The sequence below is a fragment of the Triticum aestivum genome, chromosome 6D (assembly GCF_018294505.1).
Source record: "Triticum aestivum cultivar Chinese Spring chromosome 6D, IWGSC CS RefSeq v2.1, whole genome shotgun sequence".
In the NCBI taxonomy this organism is placed as follows: Eukaryota; Viridiplantae; Streptophyta; class Magnoliopsida; order Poales; family Poaceae; genus Triticum; species Triticum aestivum.
The window spans coordinates 407,679,712-407,697,693 of NC_057811.1; the positions used below are offsets into that span (position 1 = coordinate 407,679,712).

Consider the following 17,982-nt stretch of genomic DNA (forward strand, 5'->3'; position numbering starts at 1 on the left):
GGCTTTTCCGGTACGCCAGCGTCCCCATCCCTTATCAGCTGAGCCGAGCGCTCTCTTTCCCTATCACTCTACCGCCTTGAAAACCAAACCAATTACCATCACACTGTCTTTTTCTTATATAATTGTCTTGAAAGAAAAGTAATTGTTAGTAGAATCTATCGATTTATAGTAGTACTAGAAATTCAGGAAAAGCGATCCCATGGTATGATAATGTAGCTCCCCACTCTTGGCGCACTAATGGTCTAGCGTCATTTAAGCTTCATCCACGACCATTGGAAGCGCAACAACCGCTTTACACAAAGTTGCATGATTATGAGCACTAATACCATCCGTCCATCCGTAGCATGAGACAAGCGGCGTGCGTGGTACCACGGCAGCGGTACGGACCATTTTATTACCATATCAATTGATGATTACACGAGACCAGGGCACCCAGACGGCAAGGGAAAACAATCAATAGTAGTCTTGTGTGTTTGACACGCCTCTAGCCACCACCCACCCACCCACCCAAAGACGAGAAGAGAGACCAGACACCCTGATGACAGACGACGACGACGATGTGACCTACCTAAGCGGACTACGCGTAGTATGCAACCAAACGGAAACGGAAATATCTTGGAAGAATTTCGTCCAAATCCTCCAGTGGCCACCACCAAACCCAACCCATCACTGATCATCGCACGGCGGTCGGCGCTGCTCGGCTTCAGGGCTTCCACAGGATGGTGGTCTCGGCGATCATGGAGGTGACCACGTAGGGGTCCATGTTGGACGCCGGCCGGCGGTCCTCGAAGTAGCCCTTGCCGTTCTGCTCCGTCTCCCGTCCCACGCGCACCGACGCGCCACGGTTCGCGACACCCTGCGGAACAAGATGGTGTTTAGAACCACTGTCGGAGTAACGAGATATGGAAAGATTCAGCCATTCAGATGATTCAGAACTAGAAGGCGAGGGGCGCGTACCCAGCTGAAGGTGTTGATGTCGGCGGTTTCGTGCTTGCCGGTGAGACGGCGCTCGTTGCCCTCGCCGTAGGCGGCGATGTGCTCCTTGTGCTTCAGCTTGAGCTTCTCGACAGCGTCCACGATGACCTTGAACCCGCCGTCCTTCCTCATCGACTCGGTACTGAATGCAGCAGAGTCGTTCGTGATCAGCAAAATAGCACGGCAAGATGAACGGATCATATCGATCTGTTCGAGTATCTCATCTCAATTACCTGTAGTTTGTGTGAGCACCAGCACCGTTCCAGTCGCCTGGGATGGGCTTGGGGTCAAATGTGACGACAACTCCGGCGATCTCAGTGATCCTCTGAAGAAAGGGAGAGCACCATTTAATCACAAGAATTTTAACCGAACACGATGTCCTTCCATCACAAAAGGCCTCCCTTATCAGAATAAGATCACATGACTATTATCATTACCTCAAGAAGGTAGCGAGCAACCCACACTTGGTCACCAGCAGAGATGCCGACAGTCGGGCCAACTTGGAACTCCCACTGAAAACCAAACATAATTCTACCATGGTCAGACAGACAGTAATTCTCCAAGATACAGAAAATAGGAATGTCCTGTGTTGTAGCGGTGTTTCACCTGTCCGGGCATGACCTCGCCGTTGATGCCACTGATGTTGACGCCGGCAAAGAGGCAGGCCTTGTAGTGGGAGTCAACTATGTCACGCCCAAACGACTTGTCAGCACCAATACTACAGTAGTAAGGACCCTACACACATAAAGAAGAGATTGGTAAGTGCACACTTCACCAAAATTAGGGCCAAGAGTCCAAATTCAGTCGGTCAAGCCGAAAGAGACGTACCTGAGGACCAGGGAATCCACCAACAGGCCAGCCGAGAGGCCAGTTGATGTCCTTCTGTAGGAGGGTGTACTCCTGCTCGATACCGTACCTATCATCGCAAAAACAACACGACCAGTCAATCAATCATCATAAAACAGTTACTAGATCATTATTTTTTAGTGTTCGTAATCATCGATCAAGTTCGTGTGTTATTTTTATATATACCATGGCTCCTCCTTGGCAACATCAGGGTTGCTAAAGATCTTGGCAGCGTTGTATCTCTTGTTGGTGGGGATTGGCACTCCAGCTGGGGTGTAGCAATCGCACATGACCTGCAAGTGGTTCGAATTTAGTAAAGGGGATCTTGATTACTAAGGATGTTGACAAGATGATGATCATTGGATTCCCTCTCTACTGCACTGTACTAGTTAGGTAGACCAGACAAGCACACCTAATAACCAAAAATATCTACAAAAAAATTCAGAACCCTGAGGGATCCTTGACTAGGATACAATTTGCGTCAGAAATAGGAGTAGTAGCAGCTAAAGAATACTGGACCAAAATCATTCAAATTCTGCATCAGAAGATGTTTAAGTTGATATCCCCTCTTAATGGAACTCGTTGCTCTCTCCTAGTTGACCAGAGGAGCTAGATCGATCAACTGCAGTGACAAATACTACCACACTAGAGCCTACAGGTGCAGATCACTTGCACGGTGGTAGTGCTACAGTCTATTACATGAGTGGGGTGGTCACTTACAAGGATGTTGTTGCCCTTCCTGAACGGGTCCTTGAAGATGGCCTGTGGGCTGCAGCAAAGGCACATGCCCCAAGGGAAACAAAAATTACTCCTTGGGTCCAAAGTAAAAAAGATGGAATTGCCCTTCACAGAGGTAAATAGCTTTGGAGTGGCGTGACAAATGGCACTTACTACAGGATGACCTCGCTGTCCTCGCCGGGGGCCTGGCCGGTGCTGGAGCCGTCGTAGTTCCACTTGGGCAGCTTGCTGGGGTCGGTGACCGGGCCGGGGAGGGTCTGCACCAACCAGAGCAACAACAGTAAATTCACACAGTTAACCAAAGGGAATCTCACAACCTCTGATATATAAGCACAAGAACAGCTCAGTAGTGGATAAGAAAAGTGATAGGACACGGCAAGGAGGGTCATGGGATCCATGCCGGCCGGGGAGGGTGTGGAATCTGCATCTGTATCTTACCCTGGCTTTGCTCCTGAGATCCATGCCAGATCCGCCGATCCTGCAATAAATCCAAAATAAATTGACGGTGAATATACCAGCAGAAACAGCCCACAGAAGCAAAACTCATGACCGCGTGTTTTGTACTGTTCACCGCGGTTTTTTGCCGGGCACAGTGAAAATATGGGTATTGGCCTCGGTTCCGACATGGTGAAGATCGAAAGCTCGCGTGTGGGAAATTCATGGAGTGGAAAAGAGCATCTGGCCGCGCCGGGCCGGGGCCATGTTGCGCAGGGGAGGGACCGGGGGGCAGAGGATGCCACCGCAGAGATTCTCCCCCAACAGGACAAAACGTACTGCCGGTACGAATATGGCAGTGGCACATCCATCCTCGCGTTGCGCATATCCGGAAGGGTGATGGGGAGTGATAAATCGCCACCAAAAAACCAAAAACCTCTTCTCGTCGCGCTGCCATGCCAAAAACCTAGTGTATTTCCCAACTCTCTCTGAACGGAACCGAACGGAACGGGACGGAACTGAACTGAACAAGAGAAAAAGGTGGCGTTTACCACCCACACGAGCGAGCACCGCCGCTCCTGCACCCACGGGATCGCGAGGGCGAAAAGCGTTTGATTAAATAAAAAAATAAACACTAGGACGAATCCCCGCGACAGCGCAAACTACGACGACGGCCCCATGAATTTAGCATCGAGAGAAAAAACCCAGTCCCCCGAGCGATCCCTCCTCCTCTCCGCGAACCAGCCGGCGGCGGCGGCATGATGAGCCCGCGCGGTCCCGGCCGGCGGCCAACGCGGACGCAGCGAAGGAACGGCCGAAGCCCCGTCGTCCGGGGGAAGGGAGGAGGACGTACCATATGTACTCGGCGATGATCTTCTCCGTGGAGTCGGTGAGGTCGAGGTTGAGGAGATCGGTGAGGAGCGCCATGGCCGGCTGACTGAGGGCGCGCAGAGTCGCGGAGGAAGGAAGGCGGGTGGGGTGGGGTGGGGTGGGGTGGGGGTGGTGCGAGTCCAAGGGGAGATCGGGAGGGCGGCTATATAATGGCGACGACCCAGCACGCACGCACCCGGCAGGAGCTACAGGCAAACCAAACCCGTTGCGCGCAGTGCGTATCCGTGTACCGCCGCTATACGTGCGGGGTTCTCGACCAACTTTCTCTCAGAAAGATATGTTTATCTCTGCGGACTCCGCCGTGGCGACGTCTCCTTCGCGGGCTCGGATAATAAGAAAATATTTTATTTCCGGTATAAGTAGTTTGTTCGATCGATCGATCGGCCGGGGGTAGGTGCGCGATGTTACGTCCCCCGCACCTGCTGCCGGCGCTCCCACGACGATGACCAGCGGGTCCGACGCGGCGCATGGGCCCGGCTGTCAGCCGTACGGTACGGAGTACGGAGTCTGAAAAAACGGGGGGTTGTTTGTTGATGGAAAAAGGTGAATAAAATATTTTATGCGTTGCGGGCGGCAGCTTTGTCGATGGTGTGGTGCTGATGGGAGATTGATTATCAGTTCCGAGCATAGGGGTAAAGTAAAGTAAAGGAGGTTTTTTCTTTCTTTTATTTTTCAACGTTTTGCTTTGGAGCTGGAGAGGAGTCCAAAGCTGGAATAGATTGATTGAATATTTGCTGGAATTTAATCATGCTACCACCTAATGCTGCCCACCTCATGCGCCAGTGGGAGTGGGGGTGCAGATTCAGAGAATCTTCACCCGCCAGGGAATCTCGCGCATTTCTGCGTGCACACATAAATTCTTGCAGATTTATTGAGGTGCAAAGAAGGAAGCGACTCACCAGCAAAATTTTAATTCGTCCAGTGCTTTCATTGTTTTTTTCCTTATATTACTCCGGAGAACCACGTTTGAAACACGGGAGAATCTTTTCTCCGGCGGTGTGCTTTTTGAAAAGCCCAAAATTACCCCAAAATCGGGGTTTGTAACCGCAAGAGCCACGAGGAGGGGAAATGACGAGGTGGAGCGCACGTGAGGTGAGCAAAAAGGAAAGGTGCGGTGAATCGATCGCCGGTTTAGGAAAAAAAAGCTGAGGTATGAACTGGTGCGACGGCAGCACACACGTGACCCATTTGCGCATTCAGTGCCGAGGATCTTATCTTTCCAAGTTTGATTGATGTGAATCTTGGTTGGCATGCCGGCTGCTCATTCGGTGTGGGTATCTGCCCCAATCGGTTACTTATCCCAAGCGATATATATGAAAGGTTGCATTTGATATTATTATTCAGCTATTTTGAAAAAAATATATTATTATTCAGCTGATTGCCTCTCTTTTTTCCTTTGTTGTGGTGAAAAAATATTTGGGTTCCATCGGCTTCGGTTAGGGTTGCAAGAACGCTAAATTTGCCGAGGGTGCCGACAGAGCTGAGAGGAAACCACGTGTGAATGTGTTGGTCCCGAAGAGGAGACCCCATCAGAGTTAGGGGTCAGGGTTTAGGGCGGCTATGGTTGGAGCGTTCATCGAAGCCAAAGGCCCATATATGACAAGCCTGAGAAGGCGGTGCCTAGCTATGATGCAAGGCTGGACTGAGGATGAGGCGGTGATGATGAAAGGAAGAAGATGGCTGAGAAGGAAGAAGGATTGGCCCCTATACGGCGAGCCTAAGAATGCGGTGCCTATGATGCCAGGTTGGACTAAGAAGGCAACGGTGATGACGCTAGGAAGAAGATGTCGAGAAGGAGGAAGAAGGATTGACCATGAAATCTTGGTCGCATTTTATATTTTATTCGTTTCTCTCAGCTCCATTGTCATCATCGATCAGTCGGTGGCTCAACGTCATGATCCTAATCGCTAAATGGAGGTCTTCTACCTCGGTGGTGCCGATGCTTCCGCCTTTTTGTCCACTAGCACCTTCAACTACATCTCCGTTGTAAGTAAAAAAAACATGGTAGTAATATGAAAATGTGAGGGCCAATGTAACCAATGAGATAATTTTCAAACCGATACAAACATATATGAAAATCATATATCTTGAAGAAAGAGGAAGAAGAAGAAAGAAAAAGAAGAAGATCGAGAAGGAAGGAGAAGGATTTGCCATGACTCTGATTTTAGGAGGAGGAAAACCAAGAAATACATATATCTATATTACTCAACTTTTCATTTTAATATTTTGCTTGTTCCTCTTGACCCCGCCACCATTAACACTCACATGTAGACGGTGGCCCCATCGCGTGATCCTAACCGCTCTGTCGAGTTCTCATATTTTGGTGGAGTCAACACTTCCACCTTGTAATCACTCCCAAGTGAGGTCGATGTCAAGTGCGCTAGAGCGGAGGGAATAATGCATCCAAAATAATACCCTCTCCGTCCCTTCAAAGTCAAATATTGTAATCTTTGACCAAGTTTATAGAGAAACTAATCAGCATCCAGAATACCAGAATCAACATCATTGGATTCAGCATGAAATATATCTTCACATGGTATATATTTGATATTGTAAATATAGATGGTTTTTGCAATAATCTTGGGCAGAGTAGAGTTTATGAGCCTCGGTTGGATACGCATTACATTATGGGATGGAAGGAGTATCAGACATGAAAATGTATCTCTATTTTCACTGGGTACATTTCTAATGCACGTTTACTTCAGCTTTGTCTCTGAACACTCCGCCAAAAGGGTTGGTCTTAGAGCAACTTCAACACGCCGACCCAAACGGACGGCGCTTTTGTCCGTTTGGGTCGGTCGCCCGCTCGGCGTCCGCTAGGTTTGAGATTTGGGTCGACAGTGCGCCTAAGGCGCCGACCCATATTTGCCGGCGTGGACATCTGGCTGCCCTTTTTCAACAAATATGCACAAATTTTCACAAGCAAACATATAGTTTCAAACCAAATAAATAGCATAGTTTTACAAGCCGAATAAAAAAATAGTGTCACATAGTTTTGCAAGCCCAATAAAAAAGATACATCTATTGGTTGCTAACATGAGCTCACATATACTCAACGAAATCATTTTGCAATTGCATGTGAGTTTAACAATCACACATGTCATGACGACAATTGAGTGAACTGTTCAAATGTTGCCACTCCTCCATGCTCAGGCACAACATTCTCACCCTGAAACTGAAACCCTTGATCATAGATACCTTTCGGACGCTCATCTTCTACGATCATATTATGCATGATCATACAAGCAGTCATCACCTCCCACAGCTTCTTCATCCTCCAAGTCCTAGCAGGATACCGAACGATGCCCCATCGAGATTGCAAAACACCAAAGGCACGCTCGACGTCCTTCCTAGCACTCTTTTTCTCTTGGGAAAATCTTTTGCTTTTCTCTCCGACGGGGTTGGGGTTTGTCTTCACAATAATGGTCCACTGAGAATAGATACCATCACCTAGGTAGTATCTTGTAACATTCACCGGTGGGTTGTTGAAGGAAATATGCCCTAGAGGCAATAATAAAGTTGTTATTTATATTTCCTTATATCATGATAAATGTTTATTATTCATGCTAGAATTGTATTAACCGGAAACTTGATACATGTGTGAATACATAGACAAAACAGAGTGTCCATAGTATGCCTCTACTTGACTAGCTCGTTAATCAAAGATGGTTAAGTTTCCTAGCCATAGACATGTGTTGTCATTTGATGAACGTGATCACATCATTAGAGAATGATGTGATGGACAAGACCCATCTGTTAGCTTAGCATAATGATCGTTTAGTTTTATTGCTATTGCTTTCTTCATGACTTATACATGTTCCTCTCACTATGAGATTATGCAACTCCCGAATACCGGAGGAACACCTTGTGTGCTATCAAACGTCTCAACGTAACTGGGTGATTATAAAGATGCTCTACAGGTGTCTCCGATGGTGTTTGTTGAGTTGGCATAAATCGAGATTAGGATTTGTCACTCCGAGTATCGGAGATGTATCTCTGGGCCCTCTCGGTAATGATCATCACTATAAGCCTTGCAAGCAATGTGACTAATGAGTTAGTTGCGGGATGATGCATTACGGAACAAGTAAAGAGACTTGCCGGCAACGAGATTGAACTAGGTATGATGATACCGACGATCGAATCTCGGGCAAGTAACATACCGATGACAAAGGGAACAACGTACGTTGTTATGCGGTTTGACCGATAAAGATCTTCGTAGAATATGTAGGAGCCAATATGAGCATCCAGGTTCCGCTATTGGTTATTGACCGGAGATGTGTCTCGGACATGTCTACATAGTTCTCGAACCCGTAGGGTCCGCACGCTTAACGTTCGATGACGATTTGTATTATGAGTTATGTGATTTGATGTACCGAAGTTTTTTCGGAGTCCCGGATGAGATCACGGACATGACGAGGAGTCACAAAATGGTCGAGAGGTAAATATTCATATATTGGAAGGTTGCATTTGGACATCGGAATGGTTCCGAGTGATTCGGGCATTTTTCCGGAGTACCGGGAGGTTACCGGAACCCCCGGGGAAAGATATGGGCCTTATGGGCCATAGGAGGGAGGCTAACCAGCCCATAAGGGGCTGGTGCGCCCCCCACAAGGGAGGAGACGAATTAGACTTGGGAAGGGGGCGCCAACCCCCTTTCCTTCTCCCACTCCCTCTCCTTCCCCTTTTCCCCCTCCGGTAGAAGGAAAAAAAGGGTGGGGCCGAATCCTACTAGGACTGGAGTACTAGTAGGACTCCCCTCTCCCTGGCGCGCCCCTTGTTGGCCGGCCTCCTCCTCCCCTCCTTTATATACGGTGGCAGGGGCACCCCAAAGGCACAACAGACAATCGCTTAGCCGTGTGCAGTACCCCCCTCCATAGTTCAACACCTCGGTCATATCGTCGTAGTGCTTAGGCGAAGCCCTCCGCCGGTAACTTCATCATCACCGTCACCAAGCCATCGTGCTGACGAAACTCTCTCTCGGCCTCAAATGGATCAAGAGTTCGAGGGACGTCACCGAGCTGAACGTGTGCAGATCGCGGAGGTGCCGTGCGTTCGGTACTTGGATCGGTTGGATCGCGAAGACATTCGACTACATCAACCGCGTTACTAAATGCTTCCGCTTTCGGTCTACGAGGGTACGTAGACACACTCTCCCCGCTCGTTGCTATGCTTCTCCTAGATAGATCTTGCGTGATCGTAGGCAATTTTTTTGAAATACTACGTTCCCCAACAGTGGCATCCGAGTCAGGTCTATGCGTAGATGTTATATGCACGAGTAGAACACAAAGAGTCATGGGCGATAATAGTCATACTGCTTACCGTCATGTCATACTTTGATTCGGCGGTATTATTGGATGAAGCGGCCCAGACCGATATTACATGACCGCGTTCATGAGACTGGTTCTACCGCCGTGCTTCGCACACAAGTGGCTAGTGGGTGTCTGTTTCTCCAACTTTAGTTGAATCGAGTGTGACTACGCCCGGACCTTGTTGAAGGTTAAAACAACACACTTGACGAAAAATCGTTGTGGTTTTGATGCGTAGGTAAGAACGGTTCTTGCTAGAAGCCCGTAGCAGCCACGTAAAACTTGCAACAACAAAGTAGAGGACGTCTAACTTGTTTTCGCAGGGCTTGCTGTGATGTGATATGGTTAAGAAGTGATGATATATAATTTGTTGTATGAGATGATCACGTTTTGTAACAGTTATCGGCAACTGGCAGGAGTCATATGGTTGCTGCTTTATTGTATGAAATGCAATCGCCATGTAATTGATTTACTTTATCACTAAGCGGTAGCGATAGTCGTAGAAGCAATAGTTGACGAGACGACAATGATGCTTCGATGGAGATCAAGGTGTCAAGCCAGTGACGATGGTGATCATGACGGTGCTTTGGAGATGGAGATCAAAGGCACAAGATGATGATGGCCATATCATATCACTTATTTTGATTGCATGTGATGTTTATCTTTTATGCATCTTATTTTTCATAGTACGGCGGTAGCATTATAAGATGATCTCTCACTAAAATTTCAAGGTATAAGTGTTCTTCCTGAGTATGAACCGTTGCGACAGTTCTTCGTGCTGAGACACCACGTGATGATCGGGTGTGATAAGCTCTACGTTCACATACAACAGGTGCAAGCCAGTTTTGCAAACGCAGAGTACTCGGGTTAAACTTGACGAGCCTAGCATATGCAGATATGGCCTCGGAACACTGAGACCGAAAGGTCAAGTGTGAATCATATAGTAGATATGATCAACATAGTGATGTTCACCATTGAAAACTACTCCATCTCACGTGATGATCGGACATGTATTAGTTGATATGGATCACGTGATCATTTAGATGACTAGAGGGATGTCTATCTAAGTGGGAGTTCTTAAGTAATATGATTAAATTGAACTTTAATTTATCATGAACTTAGTCCTGATAGTATTTGCATAACTATGTTGTAGATCAATAGCTCGCGATGTAGCTCCCCGTTTATTTTTGATATGTTCCTAGAGAAAAATAAGTTGAAAGATGATAGTAGCAATGATGCGGACTTGGTCCGTGATCAGAGGATTATCCTCATTGCTGCACAGAAGAATTGTGTCCTTGATGCACCGCTAGGTGACAGACCTATTGCAGGAGCAGATACAGACGTTATGAACGTTTGACAAAGCTCGGGATGATGACTACTTGATAGTTTAGTGCACCATGCTTTACGGCTTAGAACCGGATTTCAAAAACGTTTTGAACACCACGGAGCATATGAGATGTTCCAAGAGCTGAAATTGGTATTTCAGACTCATGCCCGAATCGAGAGGTATGAGACCTCTAACAAAGTACTTAGCCTACAAGATGGAGGAGAATAGCTCAACTAGTGAGCATGTGCTAAGAATGTCTGAGTACTACAATCGCCTGAATCAAGTGGGAGTTAATCTTCCAGATAAGATAGTGATTGACAGAGTTCTCTAGTTACTATCACCAAGTTACTAGAACTCCGTGATGAACTATAATATGCAAGGGATACCGGAAATGATTCCCAAGCTCTTCGCGATGCTGAAATCGGTGAAGGTAGAAATGAAGAAAAAGCATCAAGTGTTGATGGTTGACAAGACCGCTAGTTTCAAGTAAAAGGGCAAGGGAAAGAAAGGGAACTTCAAGAAAGAATGGCAAGCAAGTTGCCACTCCCATGAAGAAGCCCAAAGCTAGACCCAAGCCCTAGATACGTGGCGGATAAGAAGGATGGCAAAGTGAACAAAGGTATATTGGATATACATGTTATTGATGTGTACTTTACTAGTGTTTATAGCAACCCCTCGGTATTTGATACTGGTTCAGTTGCTAAGAGTAGTAACTCGAAACGGGAGTTGCAAAATAAATAGAGACTAGTTAAGGGCGAGGTGATGATGTGCGTTGGAAGTGATTCCAAGGTTGATAAGATCACCATCGCACACTCCCTTTACCTTCGGGATTAGTGTTGAACCTAAAATAAATGTTATTTCGTGTTTGCGTTGAGCATGAATATGATTGGATCATGTTTATTGCAATACAGTTATTCATTTAAGTCAAAGAATAATTGTTCTATTTACATGAATAAAACATTCTATGGTCATACACTCAATATAAATGGTTTATTGAATCTCGATCGTAGTGATACACATATTCATAAATATTGAAGCCAAAAGATGCAAAGTTAATAATGATAGTGCAACTTATTTGTGGCACTACCGTTTAGGTCATATTGGTGTAAAGCGCATGAAGAAACTCCATGCTGATGGGCTTTTGGAATCACTTGATTATGAATCACTTGATGCTTGCGAACCATGCCTCATGGGCAAGATGACTAAGACTCCGTTCTCCGGAACAATGGAGCAAGCAACTGACTTATTGGAAATAACACATACTGATGTATGCGGTCCGATGAGTGTTGAGGGTCGCGGCGGGTATCGTTATTTTCTGACCTTCATAGATGATTTGAGCATATATGGGTACATCTACTTGATGAAACATAAGTCTGAAACATTTGAAAAGTTCAAAGAATTTCATAGTGAAGTGGAGAATCATCATAATAAGAAAATAAAGTTCCTATGATCTGATCGTGGAGGTGAATATTTGAGTTATGAGTTTTGTATTCATTTGAAACAATGTGGAATATTTTCGCAACTCACGCCACCTAGAACACCACAGCGAAATGGTGTGTCCGAACGTCGTAACCGTACTTTATTAGATATGGTGCGATCTATGATGTCTCTTACCAATTTACCACTATTGTTTTGGGGTTATGCATTAGAGACAACTGCATTCACATTAAATAGGGCACCATCTAAATCCGTTGAGATGACACCATATGAACTGTGGTTTGGCAAGAAACCTAAGCTGTCGTTTCTTAAAGTTTGGGGTGGCGATGCTTATGTGAAAAAGTTTCAACCTGATAAGCTCGAACCCAAATCATAGAAATGTGTCTTCATAGGATACCCAAAGGAAACTGTTGGGTACACCTTCTATCACAGATACGAAGGCAAGATATTCGTTGCTAAAAATGGATACTTTCTAGAGAAGGAGTTTCTCTCGAAAGAAGTGAGTGGGAGGAAAGTAGAACTTGAAGAGGTAATTGTACCTTCTCCCGAATTGGAAAGTAGTTCATCACAGAAATCAGTTCTAGTGATTCCTACACCAATTAATGAGGAAGCTAATGATGATAATCATGAAACTTCAGATCAAGTTACTACCGAACCTCGTAGGTCAACCACAGTACGGTCCGCACCAGAGTGGTATGGTAATCCTGTTCTGGAAGTCATGTTACTAGACCATGACGAACCTACGAACTATGAGGAAGCGATGATGAGCCCAGATTCTGTGAAATGGCTTGAGGCCATGAAATCTGAGATAGGATCCATATATGAGAACAAAGTGTGAACTTTGGTGGAGTTGCCCGATGATCGGCAAGCCATTAAGAATAAATGGATCTTCAAGAGGAAGACAGACGCTGATAGTAGTGGTACTATCTACAAAGATCGAATTGTCGAAAAAGGTTTTCGACAAGTTCAAGGTGTTGACTACGATGAGATTTTCTCACCTGTATCAATGCTTAAAAGTCTGTCCGAATCATGTTAGCAATTGTCGTATTTTATGAAATTTGGCAAATGGATGTCAAACCTGCATTCCTTAATGGATTTCTTAAAGAAGAGTTGTATATGATGCAACCAGAAGGTTTTGTCGATCCTAAAGGTGCTAACAAAGTGTGCAAAGCTCCAGCGATCCATCTATGGACTGGTGCAAGCATCTCGGAGTTGGAATATACACTTTGATGAGTTGATCAAAGCATATAGTTTTATACAGACTTGCGCTGAAGCCTGTATTTACAAGAAAGTGAGTGGGAGCACTACAGCCTCTCTCATAAGTATATATGAATGACATATTGTCGATCGGAAATGATGTAGAATTTTCTGGAAAGCATAAATGAGTGTTTGAAAGGAGTTTTTCAAAGAAAGACCTCGGTGAAGCTGCTTACATATTGAGCATCAAGATCTATAGAGATAGATCAAGACGCTTGATAAGTTTTTTCAATGAGTATATACCTTGAGAAGTTTTTGAAGTAGTTCAAAATGGAACAGTCAAAGAAAGAGTTCTTGCTTGTGTTGCAAGGTGTGAAGTTGAGTAAGACTCAAAGCCTGACCACGACAGAAGATAGAGAGAGAATGAAAGTCATTCCCTATGCCTCAGCCATAGGTTCTATAAAGTATGCCATGCTATGTACCAGACCTATTGTATACCCTGCCCTGATTTTGGCAAAGGAGTACAATTTTGATCTAGGAGTAGATCACTAGATAGCGGTCAAAATTATCCTTAGAGGACTAAGGAAATATTTCTCGGTTATGGAGGTGATAAAGAGTTCATCGTAAAGAGTTACGTCGATGCAAGCTTTGACACCGATCTGGATGACTCTAAGTCACAATCCGGATACATATTGAAAGTGGGAGCAATTAGCTAAATTAGCTCCGTGCAGAGCATTGTAGACATAGAAATTTGCAAAATACATACGAATCTGAATGTGGAAGACCCGTTGACTGAACTTCTCTCACAAGCAAAACATGATCACAGCTTAGTACTCTTTAGGTGTTAATCACATGGCGATGTTGTTGGGGAACGTAGTAATTTCAAAAAGATTCCTACACACATGCAAGATCATGGTGATGCATATCAATGAGAGGGGAGAGTGTGTCCACTTACCTTCGTAGACCGAAAGCGGAAGCGTTATGACAATGCGGTTGATGTAGTCGTACGTCTTCACGATCGACCGATCCTCAGTACCGAACGCACGGCACCTCCGTGTTCAGCACACGTTCAGCTCGATGACGTCCCGCGAACTCACGATCCAGTAGAGCTCGAAGGAGAGTTTCGTCAGCACGGCGGCGTGATGACGATGTTGATGAAGTTACCGACGCAGGGCTTCGCCTAAGCACCGCTATGATGTGACCGAGGTGGATTATGGTGGAGGGGGGCACCGCACACGGCTGGGAGAGATCAATGTTCAACTTGTGTGTTCTAGGGTGCTCCCCTGCCCCCGTATATAAAGGAGCAAGGGGGGAGGCCGGCCGGCCCTGTCGGGCGCGCCAGGAGGAGGAGTCCTCCTCATAGTAGGAGAAGGACTCCCCTCTTTCCTACTCCCACTAGGAGGGGGAAAGAAAGGGCGAGAAAGAGAAGGAAAGGGGGGCGTCGCCCCCCATCTTCCTAGTCCAATTCAGACCAGAGGGGAAGGGGGCGCGCGGGCTGCCCTGGTCGGCCCCTCTCTCTCTCCACTAGGGGCCAACAAGGCCCATTAACCCCTGGGGGGTTCCGGTAACCCCTCCGGCACTCCGGTAAAATCCCGATTTCACCCGGAACTCTTCCGATGTCCAAATATAGGCTTCCAATATATCAATCTTTATGTCTGTACCATTTCGAGACTCCTCGTCATGTCCGTGATCACATCCGGGACTCCGAACTACTTTTGGTACATCAAAACATATAAACTCATAATACCGATCGTCACAGAACTTTAAGCGTGCGGACCCTACGGGTTCGAGAACTATGTATACATGACCGAGACATGTCTCCGGTCAATAACCAATAGCGGAACCTGGATGCTCATATTGGTTCCTACATATTCTACGAAGATGTTTATCGGTCAAACCGCATAACAACATACGTTGTTCCCTTTGTCATCGGTATGTTACTTGCCCGAGATTCGATCGTCGGTATCTCAATACCTAGTTCAATCTCGTTACCGGCAAGTCTCTTTACTCATTCCGTAATGCATCATCCCGCAACTAACTCATTAGTCACATTGCTTGCAAGGCTTATAGTTATGTGCATTACTGAGAGGGCCCAGAGATACCTCTCCGACAATCGGAGTGCAAATCCTAATCTCGATCTATGCCAACTCAACAAGTACCTTCGGAGACACCTGTAGAGCACCTTTATAATCACCCAGTTACATTGTGACGTTTGGTAGCACATAAAGTGTTCCTCCGGTAATCAGAGTTGCATAATCTCATAGTTATAGGAACATGTATAAGTCATGAAGAAAGCAATAGCAACATACTAAACGACCAAGTGCTAAGATAACGGAATGGGTCATGTCAATCACATCATTCTCCTAATGATGTGATCCCGTTAATAAAATGACAACTCATGTCTATGGTTAGGAAACTTAACCATCTTTGATTAACGAGCTAGTCAAGTAGAGGCATACTAGTGACATTCTGTTTGTCTATGTATTCACACATGCATTATGTTTCCGGTTAATACAATTCTAGCATGAATAATAAACATTTATCATGATATAAGGAAATAAATAAATAATAACTATTAAGGAATGCAATTTTGACATCCATTTGCCAAATTTCATAATCATAAAATGCGGCAATTGCTAACATGATTCGGACAGACTTAAGCATCGCTACGGGTGAGAAGGTCTCATCGTAGTCAACTCCTTGAACTTGTCGAAAACCTTTCACAACAAGTCGAGCTTTGTAGACAGTAACATTACCATTAGTGTCAGTCTTCTTCTTGAAGATCCATTTATTCTCTATGGCTTGCTGATCATCGGCCAAGTCAACCAAAGTCCATACTTTGTTCTCATACATGGATCCCATCTCAGATTTCATGGCCTTAAGCCATTTCGCGGAATCTCGGCTCATCATCGCTTCCTCATAGTTCGTAGGTTCGTCATGGTCAAGTAACATGACCTCCAGAACAGGTTTACCATACCACTCTGGTGCGGATCTTACTCTGGTTGACCTACGAGGTTCGGTAGTAACTTGATCTGAAGTTTCATGATCATCATCATTAGCTTCCTCACTAATTGGTGTAGGTGTCACAGGAACCGGTTTCTGTGATGAACTACTTTCCAATAAGGGAGCAGGTACAGTTACCTCATCAAGTTCTACTTTCCTCCCACTCACTTCTTTCAAGAGAAACTCCTTCTCTAGAAAGGATCCATTCTTAGCAACGAATGTTTTGCCTTCGGATCTGTGATAGAAGGTGTACCCAACAGTTTCCTTTGGGTATCCTATGAAGACACATTTCTCCGATTTGGGTTCGAGCTTATCAGGTTGAAGCTTTTTCACATAAGCATCGCAGCCCCAAACTTTAAGAAACGACAACTTTGGTTTCTTGCCAAACCAAAGTTCATAAGGTGTCGTCTCAACGGATTTCGATGGTGCCCTATTTAACGTGAATGCAGTTGTCTCTAAAGCATAACCCCAAAACGATAGCGGTAAATCAGTAAGAGACATCATAGATCGCACCATATATAGTAAAGTACAATTACGACGTTCAGACACACCATTACGTTGTGGTGTTCCGGGTGGCGTGAGTTGCGAAACTATTCCGCATTGTTTCAAATGTAGACCAAACTTGTAACTCAAATATTCTCCTCCATGATCAGATCATAGAAACTTTATTTTCTTGTTACGATGATTTTCAAGTTCACTCTGAAATTCTTTGAACTTTTCAAATGTTTCAGTCTTATGTTTCATTAAGTAGATATACCCATATCTGCTCAAATCATCTGTGAAGGTGAGAAAATAACGATACCCGCCGCGAGCCTCAATATTCATTGGACCACATATATCAATATGTATGATTTCCAACAAATCTGTTGCTCGCTCCATTGTTCCGGAGAACGACGTTTTAGTCATCTTGCCCACGAGGCATGGTTCGCAAGTACCAAGTGATTCATAATCAAGTGATTCCAGAAGTCCATCAGTATGGAGTTTCTTCATGCGCTTTACACCAATATGACCCAAACGGTAGTGCCACAAATAAGTTGCACTATCATTATCAACTCTGCATCTTTTGGCTTCAACATTATGAATATGTGTATCACTACTATCGAGATTTAACACAAATAGACCACTCTTCAAGGGTGCATGACCATAAAAGATATTACTCATATAAATAGAAGAACCATTATTCTCAGATTTAAATGAATAACCGTCTCGCATCAAACAAGATCCATATATAATGTTCATGCTTAACGCTGGCACCAAATAACAATTATTTAGGTCTAAAACTAATCCCGAAGGTAGATGTAGAGGTAGCGTGCCGAGGGCGATCACATCGACTTTGGAACCATTTCCCACGCGCATCGTCACCTCGTCCTTAGCCAATCTTCGCTCAATCTGTAGTCCCTGTTTCGAGTTGCAAATATTAGCAACAGAACCAGTATCAAATACCCAGGTGCTACTGCGAGCTCTAGTAAGGTACACATCAATAACATGTATAACACATATACCTTTGTTCACCTTGCCATCCTTCTTATCCGCCAAATACTTGGGGCAGTTCCGCTTCAAGTGACCAGTCTGTTTGCAGTAGAAGCACTCAGTCTCAGGCTTAGGTCCAAACTTGGGTTTCTTCTCCTGAGCAGCAACTTGTTTGTTGTTCTTCTTGAAGTTCCCCTTCTTCTTCCCTTTGCCCTTTTTCTTGAAACTGGTGGTCTTGTTGACCATCAACACTTGATGCTCCTTGATTTCTACCTCCGCAGCTTTTAGCATCGCGAAGAGCTCGGGAATTGTCTTATCCATCCCTTGCATATTATAGTTCATCACGAAGCTCTTGTA

General features: G+C 45.3%; 1 protein-coding gene across 1 annotated transcript; it reads right to left on the minus strand.

Moving 5' to 3' along the window:
• Positions 1–359: 359 nt before the first annotated feature.
• On the minus strand, positions 360–4,015 carry LOC123145423 (glutamine synthetase). The gene is made up of 11 exons (XM_044564830.1): positions 3,848–4,015; positions 2,998–3,037; positions 2,713–2,816; positions 2,542–2,590; positions 2,008–2,114; positions 1,804–1,891; positions 1,582–1,710; positions 1,413–1,487; positions 1,209–1,300; positions 958–1,117; positions 360–856 (listed from the first exon to the last, which is right to left on the minus strand). The coding sequence occupies exons 1-11, from the start codon at positions 3,919–3,921 to the stop codon at positions 704–706; spliced, it is 1,071 nt and encodes a 356-aa protein (XP_044420765.1). The 5' UTR covers positions 3,922–4,015; the 3' UTR covers positions 360–703.
• Positions 4,016–17,982: the final 13,967 nt, after the last annotated feature.

Bases quoted from the DNA above. Each gene is read 5' to 3' on its own strand.
- LOC123145423 (XM_044564830.1), bottom strand. From the start codon at position 3,921: ATGGCGCTCCTCACCGATCTCCTCAACCTCGACCTCACCGACTCCACG. The intron at 2,115-2,541 runs GTAAGTGACCAC...AACCACTTGCAG, and splicing joins GGAAGGGCAACAACATCCTT to GTCATGTGCGATTGCTACAC. The intron at 1,488-1,581 runs GTGAAACACCGC...TTTGGTTTTCAG, and splicing joins GCGAGGTCATGCCCGGACAG to TGGGAGTTCCAAGTTGGCCC.